General features: G+C 47.5%; 2 protein-coding genes across 13 annotated transcripts in view; one reads left to right on the forward strand and one right to left on the reverse strand.

The window, feature by feature from the left end:
• FNBP1 (formin binding protein 1) overlaps nucleotides 1–8857 on the reverse strand; it is a 110161-nt gene extending 101304 nt beyond the window's left edge. For all 12 annotated transcript variants that reach the window (XM_080670212.1, XM_080670211.1, XM_080670209.1 and 9 more), the window contains exon 1: nucleotides 8581–8857. In XM_080670212.1, coding sequence (XP_080526338.1) covers nucleotides 8581–8604 — 24 coding nt within the window. In that variant the 5' untranslated portion in view covers nucleotides 8605–8857. The remainder of the gene's footprint in view (nucleotides 1–8580) is intronic.
• Nucleotides 8858–17754: 8897 nt separating this feature from the next.
• Nucleotides 17755–18321, forward strand: part of GPR107 (G protein-coupled receptor 107) — a 55327-nt gene continuing 54760 nt past the window's right edge. The window contains exon 1 of the mRNA XM_080670218.1: nucleotides 17755–17942. Coding sequence (XP_080526344.1) covers nucleotides 17802–17942 — 141 coding nt within the window. The 5' untranslated portion in view covers nucleotides 17755–17801. The remainder of the gene's footprint in view (nucleotides 17943–18321) is intronic.

Consider the following 18321-nt stretch of genomic DNA (forward strand, 5'->3'; position numbering starts at 1 on the left):
TTGGCCAACGAATGAGCAAGGCGGTGAGTGGTCCCATGGCCTGGCCGTTTCTGTCCAATGTGACTCCTTGAATGGGTGATCTTTGCTCTGGGCCTCCTGGTTGGCCCAGTAGAGACTTTGACAGGCTGCGTTGTGGTCTGATGGCTCCCTCTGCCTAATCTCACTTGCTCCCTTTTCCGTTCACAGGTGCTACTTCCCAATAAAGTGTCGTGCTCCTAACTCCATCTTAGAGTTGTCATCTTTGCCACTGCCACCGAATGGTACTTACCTCACTGGATTCTTGCAAAGAATAAATAAGTTGATGGGTGGAAAATTCTGCACAGCACCTGGGACATGACAGGCTCTTGATAATCAGCAGTGTTGATGACAATTATTCCACAGTGTTTAAGGCGATAAGGCCATGCAAGTGAAAACGTTACAAGGGCTAGGTAGGCCCTGGCCGGGTACCTCAGTTAGAGTATTGTCCCAATATGCCAAGGTCGCCAGTTCAATCTCTGGTAAGGGCACATACAAGAAGCTACCAATGAATGCATAAATAAGTGGAACAATAAATCAATGTGTCTCCCCACCCTTCTTCTCTCTCTAAAAATAAAGACGTGGACTATTGAAAGAAAGAAAGAAAGAGAGAGAGAGAGAGAGGAAGGAAGGAAGGAAGGAAGGAAGGAAGGAAGGAAGGAAGGAAGGAAGGAAGGAAGAAGGAAGAAGGAAGAAGGAAGAAGGAAGAAAGGAAGAAAGGAAGAAAGGAAGAAAGGAAGAAAATATTACAAGAACTATAGAGTTTATGTAATGATAAGCTATTTCTATTTTTACCACCCATAAAGGGAGTAGAGAAGTACAAGGTAGAGAGGAAATTGCAGTTGCTAAAATGTATACACTAAAATCATAGATATTAGTCAAAGAACTAATTATTTTAGAAAACCAAATTCTAATTACTAGAATGGTATGCTTTAAATTAAAAAACACACAATAAAGCTATTGTGATATTATAGTTTAAATGTTAACCGATATTCTAACTTTTGCAACAAGAAATTGAAAGTTACATCTTTTGGTTGTTGTTGGTTGTTGGTGGTGGTTTAATCTATTTCTAACATTAAACATTTGAGGTTTTTATGCTTTACATAAACGTAACATAGAATTTTCAAATCAGCTAAAAGTTGGTCCCAATTGGAAGACCATGATCAATCAATATTAAAAAGTGTATACTTACAAGTATCATGTGATCTCATGTATATGTGGAATCTTATAAACAAAATAAACTGACTGACACAATAGATCTAGAGACATGGAAGCATGCAACAGACTGATGAATCTCAGAGGGAAGGGGGTGAGGAGAGCGTAACCAAAGAACGTATATGTGTACTAGAGGCCTGGTGCACGAAGTTCGTGCACGGGGGTGTCCCTCAGCCCAGCCTGCACCATCTCCAATCTGGGACCCCTTGAGGGATGTCCGACTGACCATTTAGGCCCTCTCACAATCCAGGACTGCTGGCTCCCAACTACTCGCCTGCCTGCCTTCCTGATTGCCCCTAACCGTTTCTGCCTGCCAACCTGATCACCCCCTAACCACTCCCCTGACAGCCTGATTGATGACTAACTGCTCCCCTGCCAGGCTGTTTGCCCCTAACTGCCCTCCCCTGCAGGCCTGGTCACCTCTAACTGCTCTCCCCTGCAGGCCTGGGTCCCCCCCCCAACTGCCCTTCCCTGCAGGCCTGGTCACCCCCAACTTCCCTTCTCTGCCGGCCTGGTCACCCCTAACTGCCCTCCCCTGCAGGCTTGATCGCCCCCAACTGCCCTCCCTTGCAGGCCTGGTCCCTCCCCACGGCCCTCCCCTGCTGGCCATCTTGTGTCCACATGGGGGCAGGATCTTTGACCACATGGGGGCAGCCATCTTGTGTGTTGGAGTGATGGTCAATCTGCATATTACTTTTATTAGATAGGACAGAGGCCTGGTGCATGGGTGGGGGCCAGCTGGTTTGTCCTGAAGGGTGTCCCGGATCAGGGTGGGGGTTCCCTTGGGGTGTGGGGCGGCCTGGGCGAGGGGCCTGTGGTGGTTTGCAGGCTGGCCACGCCCCCCAGCGACCCAAGCAGAGGCCCTGGGATCTGGGATTTATTTATCTTTTACAATTGAAACTTTGTAGCCTTGAGCGGAGCCAAGCCTTCTGCTCGCTCCATGGTGGCAGCCATTTCTGTTGGGATTTATTTATCTTCTATAATTGAAACTTTGTAGCCTTAAGCCGAGGCCGTCAGGCCAGGGCTTCAGAAGCTTAGCTTCCTCCATCGCCGGGGGCAACCCTAGCCTCCTGCTCGCTCCAGCTCCGTAGCTGCAGCCATTTTTGTTGGGATTTATTTATCTTCTATAATTGAAACTTTGTAGCCTGGAGTGCAGGCCTGGGCCGGCCAGGGTGTGCGGAAAGCTTGGATTCCTCCATCGCCGGGGAAACCCAAGCCTCCCTACTGCTCCCTCGGTGGCCGCAGCCATCTTGGTTGGGTTAATTTGCATACTCGCTCCTGATTGGCTTTGTGGGCTTGGCTTGTGGGCGTGGCCTGTGGGTGTAGTGGAGTGATGGTTAATTTGCATATTACTCTTTTATTAGATAGGATATGCATAACCCATGGACACAGACAATAGTGTGGTGAAGGCCTGGGGATGGGGTGGGAGCAGGGGTGAAGGGGGTCAATGGGAGAAAAGGGGCATCTGTAATACTTTCAACAATAAAGATCAATTTTAAAAAAACAATAAAGCTCTTCTTCCACTAAAAAAAAACACACACACAAAAACTTGTATACTCTCAATTAACTCTCTAATATACATATTTGGCCCTTTATTTATTTTTCTTAACTAGACACATCATTAGGCTCAAGCTAATGTGAGTATACATTACTAAACCAGGAAATAAATATTTTATTATAAACACTAATTCCAGAAGACTTCACACCCACATTCTAAAATCTAATTAGATTAATTTCCCAGGGCATTCAAGTGTTCTTGGTAGCTTGCAATTTCTAAGTGTCAAAATAAAGCCTTATTTTTAAACGTGGGTGGTGTTGACGAAACAAGTATGAGTAATACTTGCAGGAAACACAATATTAGCTTTAGCCAGGGAGTGAGTGAGACTTGAATAGTCCTTCAAAGAAGCACTTTTCATGTCGCATGAATGTAAAGCAAGAGTTATAATGTGGTCACCCGGTAAGCACAGACACTTACAAAACTGCCTTATGGTGCTTGAAATATAGCTTTACCTGCCCCAAATGCAATTTAAACAAATGTTCAGGATTAGCTCTAAAGTATAGCGTGAAGGCAACAGGCGGATATGTAAATATCAACCACAAAATGGCCAGACCTCCCAGGTTAGGTTTAATATTTACTGACCAGAAAAGACTGTGCGAAGCTTGTTCCAATGGCGAGGTAGGGATGACAGGATTAAACTTGATTTACTCTATCTTCCGAGGACGCACTTTTGCTCCATTCACCATAGTTCCAGGGGTAACTATCTCCCCTGTTGGTCTTGCTATGTTAAGCCCAAACACACCTCTGAAGTGTTAAAATTAAAGAGCAGCCCTAACCGGTTTGGCTCAGTGGATAGAGCGTCGGCCTGCGGACTGAGGGGTCCCAGGTTCGATTCCGGTCAAGGGCATGTACCTTGGTTGCGGGCACATCCCCGGTGGAGGGTGTGCAGGAGGCAGCTGATCGATGTCTCTCTCTCATCGATGTTTCTGACTTTCTGTCCCTCTCCCTTCCTCTCTGTAGAAAGTCAATAAAATATATTTTAAAAAAAATAAAAAATAAAAATTAAAGAGCAGAGAGAGCTATGAACTGCTGTCAGTACTGCACACTGTTCAGTGTTCTGCATTAGGAAGAAGATGTAATAAGAGGTAATTCTCCCAAACCGGAAACTATTCATAGTCCATTTCTTCAAGATTAAAAAATAATCAGTTACAAGTTTTTAACACATTCTTCTATAAACACACACATACATATCAGGCTTTAGCATCATGATCAACAGCAAAGAAATAAGTCTTCAAGCGCTACTCTAACGGTGAAAAGGGTGCCTAGACTGTGCCTATTCGTGGGCAGGGAGTCTTTGGGAAATCTCTGTACTTTCCACTCAATTTGTTCTGAAACTAAAAGCCCTCTGAATAAATAAAGCCTACTGAAGGGAAAGGTGCCTAGAATTATACAAAATGTTTACAACCGCCAAAGTGCAGAAAGGTGTTAGAACTGTCCCCCTCCCCCCCCCCATTACTTTAAAAACGCAAATGTTAAAACAAAAGGAGGAAAAAGGGATTCATTCATTTATTCAATAAATATTTATCAAACTCCTACTATATGAGTCAGGCATTGTTCCCAGTATAGTGGGAGACTGCTGCCTCTGAAATGTGCACCCCACAATCAATGTCACCATAGTCAACACATTGCTGAATGCACATTGTATGCCTGGCATTGTCCTAAAAAGCTCAGGTTAAAAAAAAATTACATACAATCAACACAGGTGCTTTCTTACTATGTTAACCAATGTCTTTTTTTAAAAATATATTTTTATTGATTTCAGAGAGGAAGGGAAAGGGAGAGAGAGAAACGTCAATGATGATAGAGAATCAATGATTGGCTGCCTTCTGCAAGCCTCCTACTGGGGATCACACCCGGGGCATGTGCCCTTGACCAGAACCGAACCCGGGACCCTTCAGTCCGCAGGCCGATGCTCTATCCACTGAGCCAAACCAGCTAGGGCATAACCAATATGTCTCATTCAGGTCTCTCTGTTCACTTTCTTGCTTTTAGTATTTTGGGCTCCTCCATTTCTTATTAGCACCAAAATAAAGAAATTAAGATGGCAGAGGCCCTGACCAGGTAGCTTAGTTGGTGAGAGCATTGTCCCAATATGCCAAGGTTGCAGGTTCAATTCCCAGTCAGGGCACATACAAGAATCAACCAATGAATGCATAAATAAGTGGGGCAACAAATTGATGTTTCTCTCTCTCTCTCTCTCTCTCTCTCTCTCTCTCTCTCTCATTAATAAATAAAAATGTTTTTAAAAGATGGTGGAAAGGGCAGTAGGAGACAAAAGTAACTTCTGTCACCAAGTAATTTGCTAGCTGCAGAGAGTAGAATAATTATGAGGAAAGCTGAAATTTCCAACAGATTTATTCACACTTCACATTAATGATTAAGCCAATAAAAGTTGAACTGACACTTCCACACGTGTCACTTCTTTCTAATAAGCAGGTAAGAAAAACAACAACATTAACATGTACGAAACTCTTGCTTTGCCATTTCTCCAACGACCAGTTACAACTTCATTAAATCAGTACAACCTGTTTACCCTACTACCTTACTTTTTAAACAGTCTTGAGTAAATTCATTTGGTTCTTCTTACAAACAAATGTAAATCCCTCTTTTGACTCTGATGTTGTAGGCTAAAGTGAAGACCTACTTTGCATATGTTCACTGAAATAAGTGGATAGCCTACAATGTATATAATGTGACTTAGATTCAGATAGGTAACTTGCACATAGTAGCTGTTCAATAAAAATTTTTAAACGTTGATGAAAAGGCATTGTTATGAAGAGTTGTACAGAAACAATGCTATTGTGACCTAATCCCTTTAAAGCAGTCATTTACACTTTGACCTGATACAAAATAGCCCCAATTTAAATACAAACTAAGCTAATAAAGTTATTACAAATTATGGGTTTTATGTTCATTGTTATAGTTGGATGATAACTTCCTGACATTTCATGATTCTAAAAATTTTCTGGAATATGAAAGTTTACTCCTATACCAGTGTTAGAGAGAGAGCATGCGCAAAAAAAAAAAAAAAAAAAAAAAGGTTTTATTCCTTCTACAAAGCAGGATGTGGCTAAAGAGTAAGCCTTTCATGTAGAGTGCACGTTAGAAACCTGCCGTTTTTAAAAGCCTACACGGACTTGGACTAACGTCCTAAAATGTGTGCCGACCTGATGGAATTTGTGAAGATCTATGCAAGCTGCAACCACCTGTTACAAATAACTCACGGCCACCCAATCCAAAGCTTCTCTCTCTCCAGATTCTAGAAGCATAATTCTGCCAAGTTAGTCTCACGCGCCCCATCATTATCTCATTACTCATGTTCACAATCCCAAAGCCACCATTCAAGGAAAACCCTCAATCACTGCCCTGGGCTGGGCCACCAGCACTGCCCAACGCACCGCACATCCCCGAGCCTCTCACCACTGGAGAACTGGAGCTTGTTTTTGAGAACCCTTCATTATTCCATTTTAAAAAACCACTCAAATCCTAATAAAATAAGGCAACTGAAAACAGACGTTTTGTTGCCCTCGTACTTCTTGGCACTTCATCTTAAAACTCAGATTTTTGCACCCCTCTTCTTAATGTGCCAATAAGTGAGTTCTTTCCTTTTCCTCCATTAAACTCAAAGCCGCTCCAGAGCAAAGGCCAATATTCTAGCGAATGCCTTTTAGCAACAAAACTCTTCACTGACATATACTTGCATATACACAACTGCTAACTGACTCATTCTTCTTCATAAACTTACCAAGTGAAAACATTTCAAGTAGCTGACACACCTCCCTTAAACATCTCTTCTAGTCAGTTTCATTTGGAAAAATTCAAGTGTATGCAGAAAGCACAGTGCCTTGAGCCCTCCTGTCCCCATCACCCAGCTTCAACAATGACCTACTCATGCCTGCTTTTCTTTCATCAACGCGCCCATCCACTACCACCCCAACTTCTTTTGAAGCAAATCCAAGACTTCCTATGGCTCATATATATTCCAGTTCCCACTTATTTTCAACAGCTCCTTGTTTTTGCTTTCCCTCCCACCCCTTCACCCCCAAAAAGAAGGGTATAGAATAATGCAGGCCATTGGGCCTGCTGCATCATGTCCCTTCTCAGCCACCTCCCTCTCTGGATCACCTTTGAGAACATTCGCCAACATCACTGTGAACTGCCCACCAGTGCACATAAATGCCCACTGGCCACTATTTCACTTAGAAATACATTGTAGTTTCTCCCAGAACCCCTTTCTCTTGTTTGAACAAGTAAAAAAAGAAAAAGAAAGAAAAAAAAAGAAAAATTGTGCCAATATTTCTATTCTCTTGATAAAAATTACTTCTGATTTACTCCCCCACCCCAGATAAGCTGAATCGAGCCAAAGGGCATGGAGCAGGAGTAGATGAGGAAAGAAATAAACGCTCAGGATTAGCTCTAAAGTATAAAGCGAAGGCAAGTATAAAGTGGAGAATAGTAGATTCTGCCTAGTTAGGTGTGTGCAAATATTTTAAACCATCTGTTACTTTATTTTAAAACGGAATACTTGTAAACATCAGCCAACATCTTGGGTTCCTTTCGACACAGGATGTTTATAAAATAAATCATCTTAATTTAGGGGGCTCTTGCCTTTGGGATTTTGGTTAATAACAGTAGCTGCTTCTGAGCCTCAGAAATGGTTATGTAAGGACAATTTAAGTCAAAAAATAATGAAGGGAGGTGTGCTCCGTGTCTGTGGCTCTAACCTTGTCGTGAGAGGTGAGATTCCTTGCCCCACCCCTCCAGCAGCTTCCACCCCGCTCTCTCTCCCCCACACCCTCCACAAAGGGGGTTCCGAAAGCTCACCATGGAAGTGTCTCGAGAACATTTCAGTGAATGACTGAGATTTCACCCTCCTCCCTCCGGACGCTGACTGCCCGTCCCTTGCCACTGATGTCCCCAGGAACCCAGAGGGGGACGGGCACCGAGCTCCATCCCACACCCTGGGCACCGCCAGGCCTCCCTGCTCGCCCTGGTTGGGGGCACAGGCTTCCGGACGCCAGGCTGCCGGCTTACCCACCGCACCCCAGGCTAAGGATGCGGTGGAGCGCCCCTCACCGCCGACCTCCCCCACTTAAAGAATAAACCCCGCGAGTGCCTCCTCCGGAGGGGATCTCCCCTAACTCCGGCTACTTCCCTCTCCAGGCCAAACGCCGCAGCCCCAACCTCAAATCCAGGGCCGGGGTTTCCCAGCAAGAACCACAAGTGCCCCCGAACCGCGGCAGGTCAAGAGTTCTCGCCTCTAGAGGGAAGGCGCCAGTTCTCGGCCCCGCGGCCCCCAAACCCAGGACGTGGGGCTCGGCCCCCCGAAGGCCGCCCCGCCCCCGGAAGGAGCGCCGGTCGGCCCGCACCTTCCCGCAGAGAAAGCAGCCCTAGGAACTCGGGGCTGGGCGCCCCGGTAAATAACGCAGTCCCCCAAATCCGAGGCTTCCACGCCCCCATCGAGGCAGGTCCGGGGCGCGCCGGCCGCTCACCCGAGGGACTAAGGTTCTAGCCCCCAAGCACCGCGGGCCTCCGGCCGCCGGGACCCCGACCCGCGCCCCCAGCTCAGGCCGCCGAGGGGACCTCCACCAACTCCCCCCGCCGACTCCCCCCGTCTGGCTCGCACGTCCTGCTCGGGCGGAGGCCCACGAGGGGCACCCGGCCCCGCGCCTCCCTCAGGCCGCGGGGACCCCGACCGCGCGCCATCGCCTCCCGGGCCAGCCCGGCCCGCGTGCCCTGCCCCGGCGCGCCAGGCACCTTCCCCGCAGCCGCGGGCCCAGCCCCTCACTTACCCAGAGCTCGGTGCCCCAGCTCATGGTGCAGGGGGCGGGAAGGGGCGCGCCGCGCGGCGGGCGCGGCTCTCCGGTCCCCCTCCCCGGCGATCCCTTCGCCCCTCGAGATCCCCGCGATCCCCGCGATCGAGGAAAGCCCGGGCCCGCGCTGCCGCCGCCTTCTCCTCGCCTTGGGTCTCCTCGGCGGCTCCTCCTCCCGGTCGCTCCTCAGCAAAATGGCCCGAGGAAGCGGCAGCCCCGGCAGCCGCAGCGCCCGCCCGCCCCACACCCAGGGAGTGAGGGGAGAAGGCGGGGAGGGGAGAGGGCGGGGCGGTGGGCGGGGTCTGGGCCGCGCGCCAGGGGCGGGGGCGGGGCCTCCTGACAGCTCGCGCACGCGCCGGGCCCACCTCCCTCTGGAGCCCGCCGCCGGGACCCAGTTGCCCAGGGGTCCGGAAGGACGGAGAAGTGGTGTCCCCGCTGATTTTTAAAAATTACTTATTAGCCACCGCACTCTGCTCTTAGGCAGACCACTGGTGTTCGGACAGAGCCGGCCCCGTGACTGCCGGTGCCCTGCGAGGCCTGAGGCTGCTCCTCTGCGCGGAGCTCCGCTTCGCACTTGACAGTGCTTTTCCCGGCAGCCATTCACGCCAACCTGGGTTCGCCCGGGATGCGCTTCCCGCACCGCCCGGGCACCGCGGAGCCCAGGAGCCTAGGAGCCCTGCGCGGTGGGCGTGGCGTGGCGTCCGGCATAGTGATGTCTGTGCGCGGTACGATAGGGACGTTGAGTCGAGAGCGACCAAGTAGCTTCGAGTGGCTGGGGAGGTAATCCAGGGGCGCACAACCAGTGATTTCTAATCTGTGAAACCAGTGTTTTCCAACTTGTTCAGCCAAGAAACGCTGAGACGTGAAATCACGTTGCAGCTTAGTGGGTAAAAACAGAGGCACTGGGTCCGCAGATAAGTGTTTGGTTCCAATCCAGCTTCCCGCACGTACTAGCTGGGTGGCCTGGGACCAGGACTCCACCTCTCTAGCCGCTCAGAGCCCCCGTCTGCCAAACGGAGGTAACGCATCCGTCTGGGCGTGTGAAGGCCAGGATCAAGATTAGCACCTATTCCCAGGTCTGTGGTTGGTAAACTGAGAGCTAATTCTTAAGTAGATACTGACTCCTTCTCCCTGTATTCCAAAGACCTACACAAATATTCTCGACCAGCTGCGGAGAATTATTGGAGTTCCAACTCTTTCCTCCGAATCACTAGCCCCTCTCTACTTCACTTAACGCTACTGACTTTTCTGAGTAACTCTGGACTCCTAAAGTGGGTCCCATTTTAGAAATATTTCACGAGGCATCTTCCCGATACCTACTACCCCCCCCCCCACAAACACACACACCTGCAACCAGTTTATCATTCTCTGCCATGAAAGGGTGGAGCCGAAAAACTCTCGTAGATAAACCTCCAGGTGGACTTCCTTTGTTGGACAGAGAATAAATTTAACCTGTCAAAACTGTTTGGGTCTGTCTTTTGTAAGTTTCCTCCAACGCCCTCGTTTTTCACTGCGTGTGTTTAATGTTCTGCTCTCACTGTTACCAGGTCTGGGAACTCTTTACTCCAGAGGCTGCGAGATATAAAATGATCAGAACTGCCAGCCACCTGCCTCCCAAGCGGATTCACAGTAAGGGCGAGTTGGAGAGGTTAGAAATCCAAAACCCTGCAGAGTTTAGTGTGCTATCTGGAAACCGTAAGTGAAAAAAGCAGGTTATCTATGACCTAATACAATGATCTAATCTCTCTATTGAGTTCTTGGAGACTTCAAAAACAGTGGCCACTTGTAAAATTTGCTAATCAGGAGGAAAACAACCTGCTGATCTAAAGAAGAAAAAGAAAAGGGGAAACGGAGGAAGGGCCAGCAGAAGTAAAAGAGAGAACACACTAAGATGAAAACCTTTTAAGATGAGTAAGCAGGAAGTACTTACAGAAACCCATGAAAAGCCACAGCAGCGGAGGTATGGAACTGGGCTAATTATACCACAGTGCAAATATCTAACTTCATTAAGTTTGGGTGGCAACTAGAAAAGGTTTGAATAGTTGGAATCTTTAAAAAATAAAAAAGAGCCGAAACCGGTTTGGCTCAGTGGATAGAGCGTCGGCCTGCGGACTGAAAGGTCCCGGGTTCGATTCCGGTCAAGGGCATGTACATTGGTTGCGGGCACATCCCCAGTGGGGGGTGTGCAGGAGGCAGCTGATCGATGTTTCTCTCTCATCGATGTTTCTAGCTCTCTATCCCTCTCCCTTCCTCTCTGTGAAATATCAATAAAATATGTTAAAAAAATAAAAATAAACTTCTAAAAAAAATAAAAATAAATAAATAAAAAATAAAGAAGACACCACTGATCTTGAAACCATGGAAACAAAAAGGGTTTGGGATAAAGAGAAATAAGCCAGCAGAGAAAAAGATACAGCACAGTATTACTTAGGAAGAACTGGATCTATTCACTTTTCCTAATAACAAGAGGGAGTGATTCCAAGGCAAGGAATAACCACTATTGAGAAATTACTGTGACCTGACCTACTTAGGAATCAATTTTCTCAAGAGGGATTCTAAACCCTGTCCACATAAATGCTGGGATGACTAGGGGTCAGTCTGGGCTATGTACACCTGCTTCACTTCAGTAACATCTACAAAGCACTGATTCACAAAGTGATGATCTTGGTGGGAGACTACATAAATTTCCACGGAATAATCCCGTCCCCTGGACATTATGGGCACTGGAAGAAGGTGTCTGGATAGGCTGCTGTGGTGCTAGAGGCAAACAATTCTATTAGGGCTTTTTTTGGCAATTGTAATGGTGCTTGCAATTAATAAACACCTAATTCAGGGGCTGTCACAGGCAGGTTTTATAATTGTTAAACTGAGATCCTAGTGTTCTACTACTTTTGAGGTGTGTCACCTTTTTTTTTTTTTTTTTAATATATTTTATTGATTCTTTCTTTACAGAGAGGAAGGGAGAGGGATAGAGAGTCAGAAACATCGATGAGAGAGAAACATCCATCAGCTGCCTCCTGCACACCTCCTACTGGGGTTGTGCCCGCAACCAAGGTACATGCCCTTGACCGGAATCAAACCCAGGACCTTTCAGTCCGCAGGCTGACGCTCTATCCACTGAGCCAACCCGGTTTCGGCGAGGTGTGTCACCTTCTGAAAGTTACTTAAACCCTCTGCGTGCGCCTCAGTTTCCTTGTTCATAAAACGGGGACCTCATAGACTGTTATGAGGCCGAAAGGAGGGAGCTGGTGGGGACACAGGCTTTGGTGTTAGCTAGCTTTAGATATCTATGTAGAGCTTTGGTTGGATCATTTTTCTGCTTTAATCTTCAGTTCCCTCTATAAAGTGGAAATAACACTACTTATTTCAAAGGCTGCTGCCAAAATGAAAAGAAAAAACCCCCATGCAAAATGCTTAGCACAGAGGGCATACGTATCGGTTCCCTTTCCCTTCCTCTTGTTTTCTGGAGGATTTTTACTTATTACATCAAGGAAATCAGTCCTTTAAGCACCTTTGATGCAGCAAGACAGCTTGCCTAAACTACAACTGATCATTGTCTATTGGTGAAGTATTATTCCTATTGAAATTCTCAGGATTTTTCTTTTTCAAATAGCCTCCATCAGTGTCAGCTTAAAATATCCCATTTGTTCAGCATTCGAACTACTTACTAAGGACCCAAGAAAGCAGTCACATGGAAAAAGCTGGAGTGGGATAAAAGTAGGAACTCTATGGAGGAGAATTTTAAAACTGCAACCAATTTCTGCACCTGATAATGGACTTCCCCTGAAGGTCTATAAAGATGTGCACAAAATCAGGAAAACCCAGCTGTCCTGTGGCTGAACAAGTTACACATTGTGCCACCAAGAATAGGAGAAGGAAATTTAACTTCTTCCCCAACCCCCAGGACTGGAGATGTGTCAGGGCCTACCCTTTCCATGAAGCTCACTCTCTGCAAGAAAATGCCATGGGCTTCCCCCAAGCTGCAAGAAATGGCATTTCTAGTCAAAGAATGAAAGTGACATTTGACTTCTAAATGTATTGCCAGGCTTAGCCGGTGTGGCTCGGTTGAGCGACGTCCCATGAATCAAAAGGTCACCAGTTCGTTTCCAGTCAGAGCACATACCCAGGTTGCAGGTTTGAGCCCCCGTTGGGGGTTGGGGTGCATACAGGAGGCAACCGATCAACTGATAAATGTTCCTCTCTCCTTCCTCCCTCCCTCTCTCTTTCTAAAATCAATAAAAATGTATATTTTAAGTTAAATAAATAAAAATAAATATATGGCCAGGCTCCAATTGGATGTCTAGTCTCCTATACTGTCTTTATAGAGGTTTGGGTCTGAAATATCAACTCTTTTGATAAGAAAACAAACGGCAATTATACCTTATTACAACTGGAGAATATTAACCCATTAATTACTTCAAAGATGCCAAATATTATTAATCACATTAGGTCCAAACTACAAACTCTGCTACTAGTGGCAACCTTTGGTGGATCCTGCAAAGGTAGGGGAAATAGAAAAAAATAAATGCACTTGACCAAGAGAACAAGGCGGAAGGCCAGGTTTAGGAGAACAGTTCTTCCAGCCCCTCCAGGCCTTTTCATTTTTTTAAAAATATATTTTTATTGATTTCAGATAGGAAGGAAGAGAGAGATAGAAACATCAATGATGAGAGGGACTCATTGATTGGCTGCCTCCTGCACGCCCCTCACTGGGGATCGAGCTCACAGCCCGAGCATGTGCCCCTGACCTGAATCGAACCTGGGAGCCCCCCCGTCCGCAGGCTGATGCTCTATCCACTGAGCCAAACCAGCTAGGGCCCCTCCAGGCCTTTTCAGCCAATACCTTACCGTTTCATGCCCCTTTGAAAACGTTGCCAAGGACAAGCAGGCATAACCTGTCCTGTTACTCAACATGTCTGTTTCCAGTGACAGTATCATAAGTATGCAAATAATCTCTTCTTGAAACTGAGATCATGTGTCTGAACAGAATTACCCACAGAGCAGTTTTCACAGAATTTCAAGTTAACTGTCTAAACAGTACGTCATTTTAAGTCTCTGTGTAATTAGTGTTCCCCTTGATTTCTCTCAATTTCAAACTAATGACTGGCACAATCAAGTACCTGAGAAAGATATACCTCCTAAACCTCTGGACAGATACCACTGGTATGTAACCTGTGAAAGTCACATAATGATTTCTAAGTGAAAAGAAGCAAGAATAAGAACCAGCTTTAAGCCCTTAAAATTTGTTTTCCAGAAACTAAAAGACAGAAGTCTTCTATTTTATAAACTATTTAAATGTTTGATCACTATTATATTATTAAATGAAACTAAGACTATTCCTGGTCATTCCGTTTTAAAAAGCCTATTATTACATTCAAATTTAAAACACGGGATTCTCAAAAATGGTACTTCACTTAAAAAGTAAACAATACTGCAAAGCATTGCAAACTGCCTTCAAAAATGAAACTCCACTTAAAAACCACCTTCCCTTTAACAACCAGTTTCTACTGAAGTGAGAATCAGTTAACTGTCTTTGGTATTTCTCTTGATACATAAAAGAAAGGATCACATTCCTAGCATGTTCTTCCAAACTGCTGATTTTTAAAATGCTTTCTGGAAAGTTTCTCTACAATTTCATTTGCTAACACATTAGTTACTCCGATTCTGGGCTTTTAACTTTCTGAGAAAATTAAAATGATAAGAACTAGAAAGCCATGGTGTAGTGTGAGAAGCACAGGTCCGATTCTGAAGCAGCTGAGGCTGCAGTCCTGGTTGTTAAAGGTGCCTGCCAAAAATTACACCACTGTATGTGTGATCTTGAGCCCGTCATTTAAGTCCCTTGGATTTGTTTTCATAGCTGTTAAATAAGGTAGAAGGATCTGTTGGTTATCTAGGGACCCTTCCAGCCTAATATGCAAATGATTTTTCCGCAACAATGCAGGACAGATTAAGTATTGGGCTTTGTGGGCGGGTCCTGAATGAAAGTTCTATCTGGGTCATTGATAAATCAGCAACACACCCTTGAATTAATCTAACCAAGTCTCGTCTTTAAAAAAGGCTTGAAAAGAAATATCTTACAAGGTTTTGTGATGTTAAATCACACAATCCTATCCTATCCAACATAATTAAAGCCTAGGTGGCCTCATGCCCTCGAGTGACGCTGCCACAAGATGGCTGTGCGCACAGCGGAGGCGGGGCCTGGCGGCAGCTCCCCATGAGAAGGCCTGGGGGTCCCGCAGCTCTGTGCAGCACGAAGGCGGGTGGCGGGTCGTGGCAGGGGAGGGCAGTTGTGGGTGATCAGGCCGCCAGCCAAGGTGGGTGCCAGCAGAGCCCCCCCCATCACCCCACCAGCCGGTTGCCTCACAGATGGCCCTGATCATCGGCCAGACCTAGGGACCCTACCCTATATATTGGGAACAGTCTCTTAGATTTAAATATTAAAAACTGGCAAGGCTACTCTAACACTGGAAAAACAGGGTGATGCAGTGATGACATGCATGGACTCTGGCTTGCACATTTTGTGGTCAGCCCTGATTCCGACACTTATAACTGTGTGACAAAGCCAATTACTTAACTTCTCTCTGCTTCAGTTTTTCCACCCATAAGATGGGAAAAAATGATACTACTGCCTCAGAAGGATCATGTTATGTACTACTTTTTATAATCAGGACAAAAAAAATGTAGCTGCCCATACAACAGCAAGGTGCCTTTCACCTGTATGAAAAGTATGGTCACTGGTGCATGCAGCATCCCGGATTGCAAGAGGGATGTCTGACTGCCAGTTTAGGCCCAACATCCCTTGAGGGGTCCTGGATTGCGAGAGGACACAGGCTGGGCTGAGGAACGCCCCCCCCCCCCCCCCGCGAGTGCACAAATTTTGTGCACCGGGCCTCTAGTCTATACTAATAAAAGGGTAATATGCTAATTAGACCGGGAGACCTTCTAGGAGACCTTCCGGACGTCCTTCCAGACAAAGCCATGGTGGCAGGGCCAAGGCAGAGGCGGTTAGGGGTTATCAGGCCAGGAGGGGAGGGCAGTTGGGGGTGAGCAGGCCGGCAGGGGGGAGCAGTTGGGGGCAATCAGGCCGCCAAAGGGGGACAGTTGGGGGCAAGAAGGCTGGTGGGGGGGGCAGTTGGGGGCGAGCAGGCCAGCAGGCAAAGTGGTTAGGGGCGATCAGGCAGACAGGCAGGTGAGCGGTTAGGAGCCAGCGGTCTTGGATTGCAAGAGGCATGTCCGACTGCCGGTGTGGGATCGGGCCTAAACCAACAGTCGGACATCCCCCGAGGGGTCCCAGATTGGAGAGGGTGAAGGCCGGGCTGAGGGACAACCCCCCCCCCCCACCCCGTGCACGAATTTCGTGCACTGGGCCACTAGTGTATACATAAAGTACCAGCAGAATACTTGGCAAACTTAATCACTCAATAAATATATTTAACTACAATTATCTTGCTGTGTGGATTCACAAAATAAGTTTGTCTGTAAAATGGGGTAGTAAGATCAGAGGAAAATTCTGTTCCAAGACGAAAGATTACATATTAGTAATATACGGTCAAAGACCAGAGGTAGGAGAAAGAAGGGCTACTTTTCACCACCCACCACCTGGTAAACATTGCCTTTCTCTCTTCCTGGAGCCACATGAGTGCCCTACTTTCGTCCTGGCTGAGGGTGTGACAGGACTTGTATGTACCTTACCATGTGGTTGTTTTTTACTCAAGGGAAGAATTCATAGATTCATGACTTTACTAAGATTGCACACAGCTAAAAGATCTAGGTTCCTTCCTTTCTCCCGCCCTCCACCCCTACCTATTCTGTATTTTCCCAACTGGTATATATATACTTTTTTACCTGAGTGCAGCAATTTAGCTCCATTAAAACGTGTTAATTTCAGTTCCTATTCCCAGTTAAAAACTTGAATAATCTGATTCTGTCATAAAACACACTTAATACACTGACAGTCACCCAGTACTGGGATTCCGGGTGGTTTTTATTTTCTCCTCTTTAGCTTAAATGACTTCACACAAAGAGCATGCATTCCGTGTGTGGCAAGCTGAAAAAAAAATCTAAAAACTAAATAAATCTGGCTAGTCTATTAACAATTTTAATAAGCATGTTCTTCTATACCTACTTAATAAAAATGGTGAGAGGAGGGAACCCACTACTGAATCCTTCCATTCCTTCCACTGGCCGGGTGGCTTGGCGGCTTGCAGCCTCCTCCTGTGCACAGAGAGGATACGGGTTCTATTCCTGGTCAGAGCACATACCCAGGTCCTGGGTTCCTCATATCGATATTTCTCCCCGCCCCCCCCCCCGCCCCCCATTCTCCTCTCTCTAAAATCAGTAAACATATCCTAGGATGAGGATTAAAAGAAAAAGGATCTCTCCATACATTCCACAGGTTAAAAGCAAAGAAAGTTTCCACGCAGAGTTAAGAGACAAATGATGACACTGACTCTAGTGGTCGGATGAGACAGCATGAAGCAACATAAAATAGCAGTTAAAGGTTGCCATGTGGTTCTCTGTCAAGCTGGTGCAAATGACTTCATTTTTCAGAGGCTCAGTTTGCTTACCTGTAAAGTGGGGATAATACCTACCTCCTACCGCATTAGACTGTTTTAAGGATTAAATGCAATAACGCCTACAAAAGGCCTAACCACGTACCTGATAAAGGCTTAATAAATCGTATTAGTGCAACCATTTCGTTTGAAATTTGAGTGTGAAGTGCCTCCAAAAAATAACTATCAAGGGACCTCTAACAAGCCAGGAACTTGGTATTTTCCACCGAGTCAATGCCGCCTGTGAAATCAGTCCAATCAACCACCAGGCAAGGTGCTACAGCGGTTTTAAGAGATTCCCCACCCTTGGAGAGCCGGGGTTCCCCCGCGGTCCGGGTCTCGCAGGTCCAGGTCGTTTTCAAAGCTCGGCGGGTGGTAGGTGTGGTCCGGTTGTTCCCATGACAACCGCCCTGGGTCCTCCTGGGGGGTCCCACCTCTTCTAGCTACACCGAAATCCGCACGGGGAAGGCCGACTGAACAGCCCCCCGGCGCCTGACCCGGCCCCACACTCCAGGGGGAGAGCCACGGGCACCGCGCCGGAGGCCGCCGCGCCCCGCCCCCTACTTCCAGGCCCTTCCGGCGGCCGCTGCCCTTTAACCCTGGAAGTGCTTGGAGGGAGCGGAAGCAGCTGGTGATGCTGGAACAAACATGGCTGCCCCGGCGCCCCTCGGCCCCTCGGGTTCCTGCTGTCCTCGGCTCTTCGCGGGCCTCCGGATGCTTCCGCTACTGGGGCTGCTGCAGCTGCTGGTGGAGCCCGGCCTGGGCCGCGTCCACCACCTGGCGCTTAAGGTAAGGCCGGGCTGGGCCGGGCGGGGCCGGGCCGGGGGGCGGAGGCAGAGGCCGCTCCCCCTGGCTGGAGGCAACTTTGGCGGGGGACTGGGGGTGTTTTGAGCAATTGCTCCCCTTCCCCACGCCCCCCACCGGCGCGGCTTCTCTGTGAGGAGATATGTTGGGAACTGTGGGAAAGGCGGGGGTCCTCACGCCGTCTGGGAGGGGCAGAGAGACGCTAGCTGACAGGGGAAGGGGCTGAACTGCGGCGAAACTCTGCGGACCCGGGAGGCCGCGCTTGCAACCCCTGTTGGCTTCCCTAGGTTCCCGGCTGACAGCAGCCTGCTCTTCTTCCTCCAACTTTTACCCCCGAGTTTACTTGTCCGCGGTCTTCCGCTTT

Source organism: Plecotus auritus, assembly GCF_963455305.1.
Source record: "Plecotus auritus genome assembly, chromosome: 5".
NCBI lineage: Eukaryota > Metazoa > Chordata > Mammalia > Chiroptera > Vespertilionidae > Plecotus > Plecotus auritus.